At 51.9% G+C, this 13,605-nt stretch overlaps 1 protein-coding gene across 4 annotated transcripts in view; it reads left to right on the forward strand.

Annotated features, from left to right (window-relative positions):
• MYLK (myosin light chain kinase) overlaps positions 1-13,605 on the forward strand; it is a 180,551-nt gene that overhangs the window by 144,824 nt on the left and 22,122 nt on the right. For all 4 annotated transcript variants that reach the window (XM_004745429.3, XM_045088817.1, XM_004745432.3 and 1 more), the window contains 5 exons: positions 1,878-1,910; positions 2,013-2,106; positions 3,369-3,572; positions 9,532-9,749; positions 11,892-12,015. In XM_004745429.3, coding sequence (XP_004745486.2) covers positions 1,878-1,910; positions 2,013-2,106; positions 3,369-3,572; positions 9,532-9,749; positions 11,892-12,015 — 673 coding nt within the window. The remainder of the gene's footprint in view (positions 1-1,877; positions 1,911-2,012; positions 2,107-3,368; positions 3,573-9,531; positions 9,750-11,891; positions 12,016-13,605) is intronic.

Below are 13,605 nucleotides of genomic sequence, written 5' to 3' on the forward strand. Positions count from 1 at the left end.
ACTAACCAGGGAGTTCCCATCTCTCCTACCCTTTTTATGGTTCCAGAGCATTTGCCTTCCTGTGACAGAATATTCTTCCCTCTCCCAGTGATGTTTAATTTTTCATTTCCTCAGCAGTACTTTAAGGACTCTAAACAAGGGGCGCCTGGGTGGCTTGATCCGTTAAGCTCAGGTCATGATCTCGGTGTCCTGGGATGGAGCCCCAAGTCAGGCTCCCCACTCAGCATGGAGTCTGCTTCTCCCTCTCCCTCTGCCCCTCTACCTACTCATGATTTCCTCTCTCAAATAAATAAAATCTTTTAAAAAATTTTTTAAAAATTTTTAAAAAAAAGACTCTAAATAAATTGCAGCCTCTCTTGCTCCTGGAAGACTTATCCATAGGATGAGTGCTGTCCCTTATCACAACCTTTCCCCAAAGTCTGATTCTCTCACCCAGACACACAGACACACACACACACACACATGCACACACATGGCGCATGCGCTCTATAAAATCTCTGTCCTCCCTCACTGACTTCTCTCAGTTCTTTGTTCTATCTCCTCAGGAAACCTGCCTTGTCTCCATCTGTCTGTGAAACATAGCCCACATCCTGACTAAGGAGCACAGAGCACATCACAAAATATGGCATCTAGAGCTAGCCAGTGACACTAGAAATCACCTAAAAATACACCTCCCTCCTTTTACTGAAGAGGAAACAGGGACCCAGAAAGGGAAAGGCTCTCGACCAAGGTCAAAAAACATAGTGGCTCCATAGGGACAAAGCTATGCCTAGGGAAGGGAAAGCCTGGAGGGGCGCCTGGGTGGCTCAGTCCATTAACTGTCTGCTTTCGGCTTGGGTCATCATCCCAGGGTCCTGGGATCCAGCCCCACTTTGGACTCCCTACTCTGCGGGAAGCCTGCTTCTCCCTCTCCCACTCCCCCTGCTTGTGTTCCCCCTCTCACTCTCTCTCTTTCTCTATCAAATAAATAAATAAAATATTTTAAAATAAATAAATAAATAAGTAAAAATAAAAGGAAAGCCTGGAGCTCTGATGTGAATTTCTTCTGATGGACACGGACTGTCCCCTCATACCTCCCCCATTCACTTCTGACGCATCCATGTGAGCAGCCAGCGTGGGCTGCTTATGTCCCTTCTCGCCACACCTCTCAAACACCTGCTGCCTTCACTGTATGCCCTCACCCACCTTCCCGTTGTGTTCCAGCATATCCTTTAAGACCCAACTCAAGGGCTTTTTCTTCCCAGAATAATTCCTCTTATAGTTGCCCTATTTTGTATCAACATCCTGCCCTGTACGTTCAGTTTGTGCTGAGATGTCATGTGCTGGGATTTCAGGGGGATGTAGTTCTCCCTCCCCAACTCAACTGTAACCTCCAGGAAGGAGACATCATGCCTTCTGTGTATTTTGTTTGTATACCCACAGTAGCTTGTATGATACCTGGTACACGGCTAGAACTCCAGGTACCATTATCTAAGTAAATGGATAGATAGATTTGATACTCAGAACAATTTAAGTTGCTGACTTTCGAGCCAAGCAGAAAGGGGCTGTCACAGTTGTGTTGGTTCTGAAAGTCAGAGAGCCTGGGAGCACTGTGAAGAAGGGTATGTCTAGGGGATCCTGAGGTTACAGAGCAAGGAATGGAGGTGAGCGTTTGTGAAGAAGTTGCTGGGTAGGCTGAGGAGGGCCTGTGGTGGTGTGTCCATGGCCCTGGTACAGTGGGGACTGACCCAAGCCCATGACCATTCCCAGTGCTCTGGGCTTCGTGGTCTTGGGCCTGGGAAGCCTGAGGTCTGACAAGACCCCCAGCATGTTTCGTTCTTGATGGTCCTTCCCTAATGACCACTCTGTCCTCTGTGTTCCTCCCTGTCTCCCCCTAGAGCCAAAGGACGAAGTGGAGGCCTCAGATGATGGTGAGTGCAGGCCACCTGTCCTCAGGTAGACTCGAGGGACGGGTGGAGGGGGGGCGAGAGAGGAATCTGACGGCTCACACTCACCCCACCTCCACCCCGCAGATGAGAAGGAACCTGAGATCGACTACCGGAACGTGACTGTCAACACTGAACAAAAAGTGTCTGACTTCTATGACATCGAAGAGAGACTAGGCTCGTAAGTGGAACGGGAAGTGTCTTTCGGGCCCCCAGGGTGGGGTGGCGCAGATCCCATCATTAAGTTCCATGCCTCGTGTCCCCATCTTTTCCTGGGTTTTGCCAACCTCCCATGCCGAGACCCCCTGTAGAAAGAGGAGGTGCAGACCCAGTTAGCAACCCACAAGGGCATCCCCACCCTGGCCCTCTCAGCTACTGCTGGTGCAGCTGGCTCAGCTCCAGGAGAGTCTTGAGCAAGGCCTCCCTTTCCTGTGCCTTCTCCCTCCCAACCCCCGTACGGGCTAACAAGGCACCACCGGGGTCTGGTCGGACTGTCTGAGGCTGCCGTCTGTGTCATCGGCAGGAGGCAGGCCAGTCTGAGCCATCTCACTGTTCTGCAGTCATAGCTTCTGTGCCTCTGTAAAGCCCACAGCCTTGAAAGGCACAGCTGCTCACCATTGCTCGCTTTAGGAACCTGGTCTGCGCTGTTTGATCTGGTTGTCCCCTGGAGTGCGGACACCCCAGCCCTGAGCCTTCACACCGTCCCCTCCAGCAGCAGCCCCACAGCTGCCTGTCTCCCACTATCCCTGGAGAAGCCCAGTGGAGGCCAAGGGGATGGAGTTCAGGTTTGATTTCTAGGAGGTTTCTGGGAAATAAAAGGGTGACACCAACCTCAACAGAGTTGCCTACAAGGAGCCTGCCCTGTGCATAGGAGCTGGGTCAGAGGAACACCGAACTCCTTTCTCCCACCATGGACAGCATGGACCTCCCTGGGCTGTCTCCAGGGCCCCATGCTGGACACTGGAGCAGAAGGAAGTAGCCACTCAGAAATTCTCTGTATCTGGGGAGGACTTCCTCCACCTGAAGTCATGGGTCCCTCTTTTTGATGAAGGAGAGAGAAGTCCATCAGCTAGGATGGAGGCTTCAGCCCAGACAGAGGAGCGGGCCTGGGTGGGGATTGGATGGGGATGTGGGCTGGGCCTGGCCACAAGCTTGTAGATGAGGGAGAGGAGGGTTGTCTGAGCTAGAGGGGCACCCCATGATCAAGGGCAGGCACTGGCAAACTTTTCTGTAAAGGGCCAGATAATGGCTAGGTGAGGTTTTGGCGAAGCAGAAAAGTGGCCATGGGCGAAATGCACACGCACGAGCGTGGCTGTGCGCCAATAACATCTTATTTCGAAAAAGAGGTGGACTAGATTTCTCCCACAGCATCACTTGTCAGCCCCAGTGTAGTGGAAAGCTTGGCTCAATTTGCCTTTTCTCTCCTCCTCCTTTCATTCGCAGTGGGAAATTTGGACAGGTCTTTCGACTTGTAGAGAAGAAAACTGGAAAAATCTGGGCAGGGAAATTCTTCAAGGCATATTCTGCAAAAGAGAAAGAGAATATCCGGCAGGAGATCAGCATCATGAACTGCCTCCACCACCCCAAGCTGGTCCAGTGTGTGGACGCTTTCGAAGAAAAAGCCAACATCGTCATGGTCCTGGAGATGTGAGTGGTGGGCTGCGGGCCCAGGAGCCCCTCGCGCATCTCCACCAACATTCACACCCAGGCCCCTCTGCCCCAAAGTGGGGAGCACTGCAGGTAGAGCTGTAGCCTGAAAGAGCCTCCCCACCCGCAGTGGCCGGGGGGCACCCCCTAGAACAGCACATCTGTACACAGGAGTGGCCCTTACCCACTGACCTCCAGCCCATGCAGCCCTCGCTCGTTTCCGTAACACACTGGCAGATCTTTGAGGACCCCTGCCCCCCTTTTGCCCCCACCTCCCTGTGAACGTGCCAAGATTACCCCTAGCCTCCGCATCTGCATTCAGGGGCTTTGACTTGGAGGTGGCTTTGGAGGAGAAAGGGAGGGACAGAACAATTTCCTGACTGGCCTTCAAAAGTAGAGGTACCCAGGGTGTGGGGCTTGGGATGTGGGGGTGCAACCCTGTGCTCTGCAGTCCCCCATCGTGTGCTCATTTGTACTTTGACTTCTCACCAGAGGATAGGTAGTTCTTTCTGGGCTGGGCTGTCCACACACAGGGGACAGATCAGATGCCCTCCAGCCAAGGTTTTCCTGGAATCCACCCCCAAGCCGCTGGCAGGCACGCATAGGCACACTTGCGCAGGTTCACACCCACCCACCCACCCACATACATAAACACATAACGCACATGCGCATTCTGCCCTCAGCCAGATGTCCTCTGCAGAGGGGTCTGTGTCTTTCAGTTTTCTTTCCTGTTTTTCATGAGAAGTTTTTTTCAGTGTGATACCATCAGATCAAAAATTGTGACTGTAAGAACATACACAATAATCCGTTCCCATTCTGACCCCTGTCCCTCATCCACCCCGTTTCTACCACTACCGCTCACACCGGTAACTATTTCCACTGGTTTTGTTTGTATCCTTCCAAACTTTCCTTATGAAAATACAAGCATATATGCTTTTTTAAAAAAATATTTCCCACCTTTTAGCACCAAGGTACCTCCTAGCCACTATTCTATATTTTTGCTTCCTTTCGTTCCTTTCCTTCCTTTTGAACTTCAGCACCAAGTTCATATGGTGCGAAGGGCTCTGAATGTTTCCGTGGCTGGTGAGCTTCCCATCCGCCCTGCTCCGTGGGATTAGCTTACGTGCAGAAACCACAGTCTCCTGGAGTGGTCTGCCTTGGTTTCCAGGCCTTTGCCCTTCCAAACAGTGTTTGTAACCTTGTCCATACATCTCTTCATTCACACCTGTGCACATCTGTAGGAGACATTCCCAGAAGTGTGGTTATGCAAGATCAAAGTGCATGTGCATTTGAAATATTTAGAAATCTTGTGAAACTGCCTTCAGCTTCCTTGCTTGCTCGTCCTGAGCTTCAGGATCTTAGTCCTTTCAACACCTTTGTTCCCAGGAAAGGTGAGGCCCTCCCGGGCTTAAGGTGTGATTTTCTCCCCTCACTCTGTGATCACTTTGGGGTGTTTCCTTCCGGCTTATGCACATCTGGAAAAGCTAGAGGGGCTTAAAAGCACGGACTTAGAACACAAATTGAGTCTGATAAGTCTCACGTCAGTCCCAGCACTGCCTCTTACTTGTTGTGTGGCCTTGAATAAGTTACTCAGCTATGCTAATTTCTTAGTGTTATTATTGGTAAAAGGAGGATATAAGCTGCCCCATGAATAACGTGAGGATTAAATGGAATCATGTAGTCAGGCCTACTGCTCTCTAATTGGGACTTATTCTTAGTCGTATGATACATTGACTTTCTCCATGTTGGGGTCTCTTTCCCACTTAAAATTCTTCCGTGAGCATTTTAACACACACCGAGGTGTTGTGGAACAAAAACCTTCCTATTCAGGAAACCTGGAGTCAGGTCCTATTACTGCTGAGCTGTGATTTTGTCATTACTAAATCCTTCCAGTGAGGAGGCATATTGGGATTAGACTCCCTTTTTGGTTCTAAAATTCGACAATTCCGTGGAATTGTAAACTACTCCAAGAAAGTCTGCATTCATGTCTTAGAATCTGTTTTCGGCCCCAATTCGAGCCCACCTGCCCACTTCCGGGCAAGGCCGGCCCATGTCTGTGGCCTCACTGATCACTCCCTCACATTAGCCCTTGGGCTCTGTGCTTCACGGTCATTCCAGAACAAGTCGCTTGGTGCAGCCAGTGCGGGCGTGTGGGGACATGGGAAGAAATGTCTTATGTTTAGAAGTTAAACCTTGGGCAAGTTGGGAGAGGGTGCGGGGAGGGGGTGAGAGGCAGCCAAGCCTGGGTAAGGCTGGGCAGCAGCACCAGTGGGCAGAACACCATACTTAGCGTGGAATTGGGAGTTGGCAAGCTGGATGGAAAATGTTGAGAGAAAACATAAGAAGGCTTCAGCTGGCCTGGCTTTCGTCCCTCCTCCCCGCACCTCCCCAGTGGCCAGGAGCAAGTCTGGCAGTCACAGATGCCAATCTTCTGCAATTGGGGTAAGGAGCTTGCCCCTTGATAGGAGCTCAACCAAAGAAGTGGGAGCACATTCACACTCCATCCATACTTCCCTTCCAGCTTAAACAGACTTGGCCTCGAGAGGGTAAAGCCTGGCATTCAGCGGTACAATTTGCCATTGCCCTTGTTTGATGGAGATACTAAAAGTAAGAGAAGGACAAGGCCTAGTGATGTAGAGAAGTGAAAATATCTTCCAGGGTCCCCTCCTTCAGTTCAGCCGCCTCCGACACAGTAAGAAATCAGAAGCAATGTGTCTTCAGCCTCTCTGACCTCTGATGATGGGACAAGCCACAAGCCCCCATGTTTATGGGGGGTTGTTGCCCAGAGACAGGGGTTCCCTCAAATCTTGGCTTGTCCTTGGGGAATGCCCAGGCCCTTCCAAGTGGTGGTAAGACCCTCAGCACTGAAGCAGTACGATTTAGGCTGGGTCTTTCACTGTCCATCTCACTTCTGTGTTGCCATTGGCTAAATTTATCAAAGACTATTCAGTTGGCTGCCAGGAGACAAGGAGTAGAGGGTCTGGGTCTGGAGTCCATGAAACATCATGCCTACTGGCTGCCAGGGAGGGCTCGCCAAGGTCTACACTTGAGGGGGAGGTGAATTTGATCCCTTGGGATTAAGTAGCCTTGCTAGATGGTATTTACTCACTCACTCACTGTTCATTTATTAAGCATACATTTCCTCTGGCCCAGTCTTGGCCCTTGGCTTGATCCCATCTCTGTGTGTGGCAGCTCCTTTCCACCCATAATCTTGAGAATTTTCAAGAGAAACCTAGGTAGAACCATTAATCCTGTTTCTGTAACCTCTTCCATCCTAGGAAACGGACCATAGGAACAGCTTTCAAAATACATTAACTATTTTTTAATAGATTGAACCTACTTCAACTTACACTGAATGGGTTACTTCTAGAAAGGCAGTAGTAATTACCTCTACAGCTCAGATTTCTACTACTCATTGCCTCAGACATTCCCAAGGGCACTGCAAATAATGGTTGCTTACTTTTCCAGAATATTTTGCATTTAGAAGCACACATTTTGAGACACCTTGTCAGTGCCACATTATTGCCAGGTATAAATAAAGTTCTAGAGATGAGCCAGACCTTTTCCACACATATTCATAAACAACTTTGAGACAAGGCAGATCTGATACAAAAAAAGTACAGATGAAACCCAGGACTGGAAAGTTAATTTCCTCTGGGGAAATCAGGAGTGATTTCTCAGAGGAGTTTCTCAGTTAAATTTCCCAAGCTTGTCCCAATCCTAAGGATGACCTGGGGGGCTTATGTAACATATGGATTCTCAGAGCCCTCCCAAGATTTTCTAAATTATAATCTGCAGAGAGGAAGACCCTGAGAGTCTGTATTTTCAACAAGAGCCCCAGTAGGCACTTTGAAAAAACAAAAAAGGGGCGCCTGGGTGGCTCAGTGGTTAAGCCTCTGAGTTCGGCTCAGGTTGTGATCTTAGTGTCCTGGGATCGAGCCCCGCATCGGGCTCTCTGCTCGGTGAGGAGCCTGCTTTCCCCCTTCTCTCTGCCTGCCTCTCTGTCTACTTGTGATCTCTGTCTGTCAAATAAATAAATAAAATCTTTAAAAAAAAAATAAAAACAAAAAACAAAAAAACCCACAGGCTTTTAAAAAAAATTTTCAATCTAATTTTTTTAAAAAGGTGATTATTGAGCACGTACTATGTCACAGGCACTCACCCCTTGAGGTGGTGCTGTTTTTATCTTCACCTTCCCGGTGAGGACATTGAGGCCCAGAGATGGGTAAGGGTCGAGGGAGACCTGAGAGGGATAATTCAAGTTTGACTTGGAGCAGAGCTGTGGAAACGGAGAGCTTAAGGACGCAGGCGCCACCTGCTGACCACCCAGGGAAACACCCCCCCCCGCCCCGCCCCAGGTGCGAGAGCCTCCGTTCTAGCACCTCCAGCAGCCACTGGTGCCCTCCTGGAAAGTGCTGGAGGCCCACACAGGCCGTGGTGTGCTGGACCCCATGCTGCACCCCTGTCTGTCCCTCCCTCAGGGTCACTGCCAAGATCCACGGACTCACCACAGATTGTGAAATGCTAATTAATATGTGGTGAGCACCTACTGCATGTCAGGCATAATGCTTTACAAAAGTTCCTTCGATCCTAACGACTCTATGAGGTAAGGACAGATAAAGAAAGCAAGGCTCAGAAAGGTTAAGTGCTGTGCCCAAGGTCACACAGCTGTAAAAGGCAGAGACAGGATCCACATGCAGCTCTTCCCTTCTTCATGATGGCTCCCATTAGAAGAGAGAAGGCCCCTAGAAGAGGGTGGGCCCAGAACAAAACCTATCTAGCCTTGCTCAGCTGGTGGACATACAGGCCATTGCAGAACAGAGCTTACTGACATCTGCATGCTATAAAAGTCACCGGGGAAATGCTTTTAAATTTTCTGAGCAGCAAGGAAGGGAGGTGGGTCAGAGGTCTGGGACAGGGGAACGGAAGGGACCCATGTCACTCAGGTGACAAGGCCATGTGTTTGTACTGAAGGGCAGTATGCTACTGGCTGTAGCCTCTGGGCCAGTTCTTAGTGGAAGATGCCTGCTGTGGGCCCCAGAAACACCTGGGTCAGGGTCCAGGGTCTATGTAGTCAGAGCAAGGGAGCAGGCCAGACAAGTTAGTTGTGGCTGGAAGGAGTAACTGATGCCACAGGCCTGGCTAGAGGAGGCAATTGTAATGGGTTGCAGCCGATAAATGTCAGAAAATGTGCTGGGGCTCCTTATTATTGAAGCTATTTTTCTTTTTTCTTTCTTTTTTTTTTTTTTTTAAGATTTTATTTATTTATTTGACAGACAGAGATCACATATAGGCAGAGAGGCAGACAGAGAGAGGGGAGGAAGCAGGCTCCCTGCTGAGCAGAGAGCCTGATGTGGGGCTCGATCTCAGGACCCTGGGATCATCCTGAGCCAAAGGCAGAGGCTTTAACCCACTAAGGAACCCAGGTGCCCCTGAAGCTATTTTTCTGTTTCTGGATGTGTGGAACAAATGCTATGGGTGTTGTGAGTCTTTCAAACATCAATTCTTCCTGACTAGAATACATAGCTGGGGTACAAGAATGAGCCCTTACACATCTGTGGTCATTCAGGGAAGGAAGCCGCCTGGTGGTTACCCCTTTTGTCAAGCCAAGGAGATTATGTCTGACTCACTCAGCTCATGATCACCTCTGAAACTGCCCAGCCCGATGCTTCCTTGAGTCCCCCAGCAGCTTAGTGGGCACGAACAGTGCCCCCCGACCATAGCAGGAAATCAGGAGGCCCGGGCCCTCCTCACTCATACAGGGGAAACCAGGATCAGCATAACAGAACAGGGGCCTAGAACTCACGAAGCTGCAGAAGTGCCCGGCCCCCCTCCTACCCTGGGCTTTGCTGCCTGTCCCCCATCCCTGCCACTCCTGCCCCAGACTGCCCTGGGCCAGACTCCCTGCCAGCCTGCTCGCCATGCTCCTGGGAGCTAACTGTTGTTCCCGCCCCTGCAGCGTGTCGGGGGGTGAGCTGTTTGAGCGCATCATCGACGAGGACTTCGAGCTGACGGAGCGGGAGTGCATTCAGTACATGAGGCAGATATCAGAAGGGGTGGAATACATCCACAAGCAGGGCATCGTCCACCTGGACCTCAAGCCCGAGAACATCATGTGTGTCAATAAAACCGGCACCAGAATCAAGCTCATTGACTTCGGTCTGGCCAGAAAGCTGGGTAAGGCTGCTCACCTGTCTTGTGCCCACCCACAGACGGTGACTGTGTTACATGCACTGGGTGTTGGAGGGAATGCGCTGGGTTGGAGCTAACGTCAGAGGTCATGGGGGCTGCTGAGGCTCCCTTCCTGCCCTGGCCACCCACTAGGCTTGGCCTCGAGTCTCTATCCCTTATCTGTAAAATGGGTTAATGGTAGTCCCCCCGCTGCTCGAGCAGTGGGGGAGGGTCGGGTCAGGGACATTCATACAGGTGCAGTGATGGAAGTGGTGCCTGGCACACAGTGAGCCTTCGCTGTTGACTTTTGTTGCCGTCACTCTCCCCTCTTGCACTTTCACTCTGGGGCCTGCAGCAGCCACTCATTTTGGTGATGGTGCCTGCTCCCATTTGTGTCTTTCACAGTGACTTCCGGAGCACTTTCACACACTTGCACTGGGTTCTCACAGCAGCCCTGCAAGAGCGGCAGGGCAGATTGTCAGAGCCCTGGTTTATAGACCAGGAAGCGGTAGACCAGGTCCCACCACGAGGCAGGAGAGGTGCTGGGGCTTAACAAGGACCCCGGACCCGGCTCAGTGTTCCCTGAGGCTCCCCTGCTATTCCTGCCTCAGCTGGGGGACAGGTGCCAGGGGCCTTCGTGTCCAGCCCTGTAGCCGTCTCGGTCTGTGATGTCTGCCTCACGCCTGCCCACGTACCCCCTGCCTGCTTCACCCTTTGATGTCTCAGTAAGTGACAAAACAGCCTCACCCTCTATCCCCTGACCCCTGCCCTGTCACCAAGGAACTGAGGGCTGGCGCAGACTGACCTTTCACCCCATTACAAAGAGGACACTGAGGCAGTGAGGTTCTGCTAGGCTCTGACTTGCTGTGCTCCATCCACTGAAGACGTGGTTTGGGGGCAGCAGCTGGTGCACAGGGCCCCCCTTCAGGCAGGAACCACTCACGGTTTGAGCAGAGAGGGTGCTTCTGGCCCAAGGGGCTGGTAGCATTAGAGCCCCAGTGACATAACGTGCAGGCTCCCACGGTGAGAGATATATGGAGAGAGCGTGTCTCCCATGGCCTGGAGAGCGGGGAAAGACTAGCGTGTAGCTGGAAGGGTTCAGGTTGGAGTGGAACAGAGCTTTTGCATCTGAAGGCTCTTCAGTGGTCTGTCTTTGAGCATTTGTTGCAGGCTCTGTAGTGACACAGAGCAGATGTGGTCTACAGGCCAGACGTCTGCCACCCCCCCACTATGGACGAGATTCTCCAGGAGATGTTACCATGCAGTGGACATCCTACTGGGCATCTCTGGTCCTTTCCGGCTGAGTGACAGCAGCCTGGGGTTAAGGTCTTTCTTGGCTGACCCCTGGTAACTCCTGGGAGGAGAGATAGGTGGGGGCAAGGGGGTATAGCTTAGGAGTGGGACTACCTGGGCTTAGGTCCTGACCCACACTGTTAAATGTGGGTAAACCACTCAACTGCTCTGGGCCTCCCTTTCTTCCTCAGGAACAGGGATGTCATGCCGCCTTCAGGTCCCCGAGAATATTGAATAGGAAAGTCCTTACGAAACAGGCAGCAGGGTACAGAGGACATAGAGAATGTTAGGGATTATTGCCAAGCACAAGTCACAGCCCCTTCTGGGAATGCTTGGGAGAGACAGACATGTGAAAAACCATGCTGGGGGTGGGAGGTTGGTGCCACCTCGGTGGCTCAGTTAGTTAAGCCACTGCCTTTGGCTCAGGTCAGGATGCCAGAGTCCTGGGATCAAGTACCATATCGGGCTTCCCCTACTCTGCGGGGCTCCTGCTTCTCCTTCTGCCTGCCTCTCCCTCTGCTTGCCCACTCTCTCTCTCTCTCTGTGTCAAGTAAATAAATAAAGCATTAAAAAAAAAGAAAGAAAGACCGTGTGAGGTGCAGGGGCTTCCGCAGCCTCCTCTCCCTGTTGGACCCCGCCCCTGATACTGACAGGGAGTGCATGGTCTGTCAGTTTCACCAGGGCATTGTCACACCAATTCCCAAGGAGGCCAGGTGTCTCCGTGCCATTCTCAAGGGGAGAGTATCCAAGAGCCAGGCACTGTCTGTGTCCCTCCCATGCACACGGATGGCGTTCACTTAGCATGGGTTCCTCCTGAATGTTCTGGTGATTTATCCCTCTCCATCCTGGTTACAGAGAATGCGGGGTCTCTGAAGGTCCTCTTTGGCACCCCGGAGTTTGTGGCTCCTGAAGTCATCAACTACGAGCCCATCGGCTATGCCACAGACATGTGGAGCATCGGAGTCATCTGCTACATCCTGTGAGTCTCGGGCACGTGAGGGAGGGGCAGAGAGCCCCACAGGAGGGTCCTGGGCTGCCCTGCCACTGAAGGGGCTAGTGTGGGTGTTGGTGGAGAGCCCACCTCAGAGTCAAGAGGGCAGCAGCTCCTATCCCGCTCCCACCAGCCTGCCCCACTCCAGTTTGCCCAGTGGAGTCAGCAGACCCTGTTGCATTCCTGTCGGAGTGGCTAGCGCTGACCCTGACACCCCATCCTGGGCCCGTCACTGTCCCTCATGCTGACCAGGCTGGGGTCTTCAGTCAGGAGGGTGGCGTGGGGCTGGTGCTACGTAATTTACCCTTGCTTGTGTAGGTGGGTCCATGGAGAAGGAGGCAGGGAACGCAGGGGCACCTCGGTGGGCATCATCATTGTCTTCAGAAGACAGCACCCCATCCTCATGGCAGGGGGACTCCAGCAACCAGCCTCATTCCTGAGTCCAGTATATGAGCCCGTTATAAGCACTTCTGATGAGAGAGCCCTCAGCAGACAACAGAAAGCCACGCAGGAATCGAAATTGGGGAATCAGGTGGACAATATGAAGCCACTTTGATTAATGATGGCAGGAATGCCCACCAGAGCTTTGGGACCAGTCCTAGACACAAATCACTTAGGCCTCTCTGTAGACTGCAGATTCTGCTTTGGGAGGTTTAGGACAGCCTAGAATCCACGTTTCTAAGAGCTTCCAGGCTGCCAGTAGTGTTGGTCCAAGGACCACACTTTTCTGACTAGCAGGCTCTAGAACACACACCTTTGGGGGGCTCTCACTGATTTAGTCTCCAAAACCCCAGGCTGCAGATAGTCCTTAGCCTCAGAGGCAGCCCCTGGGTTTATGGGGCAACACACAGTGATGGGATGGTTTCCTGAAAATGCAGATAGGCAGGCGTTCATTTCGAAAAGTGAACATATTTCTGTTGTTAAAGTGAAAGGAAAAGTTCAATGTCCTCATAGAAAACTTGAGGAGGACCGAGGAAGCTTTCTTTGCCCCCTGGGGTCTTCCGAGCCAACTGACAAACAGCTCTAGGAGATTGTGCTGCACAGTCAGCTTCAGCAACCGCTGGTACAAAAGCTTGAGCAGAGATGGAGTGATTTTGTGTGTGTGCAGAGTGAACTGACCAAGATTACTTGGTGTCCCCCTTTCATACACCCCCTCCCCAGGGCCAGGAGTTTTCATTCTTTTCTACCTGCTCAGGAGTTCGATTCTCAGTGTGGCCTGTCAGGACAGCCTCCCTCAGTAACACCTGGGTCGTGGGCTCTGTAGCCCAGAGAGTCCTCTTCTTCCTTGCACGGGGTCCCCCCACCTCTCCCAAAGCAGCAGACAAGAAGCTCCCTAGCCAGGAGCACGTGTGCCTGTTTCCCCCTCCCCTACCCTACCCCAGGAGAAAGGGAGCTGACGGCTAGTGGAAGCTGCAGTGACCCTGGCTCCCTTGGTAGATAGGGAATTAGAGCAGAGCTGTAGACCCAGCCACCCCTCTGGGGGCTGCCCCAGTCTGCACGGTGCTCACGTGCTCCCACGGCTGCTCTGGCCCTGGGGGAGACACCTGGCACTTGAGAAACAGGCTGGCTCAGTTCTTT

This window comes from Mustela putorius, unplaced genomic scaffold (genome assembly GCF_011764305.1).
Source record: "Mustela putorius furo isolate JIRA1106 unplaced genomic scaffold, ASM1176430v1.1 tig00003834_pilon_pilon_pilon, whole genome shotgun sequence".
Lineage (NCBI taxonomy): Eukaryota > Metazoa > Chordata > Mammalia > Carnivora > Mustelidae > Mustela > Mustela putorius.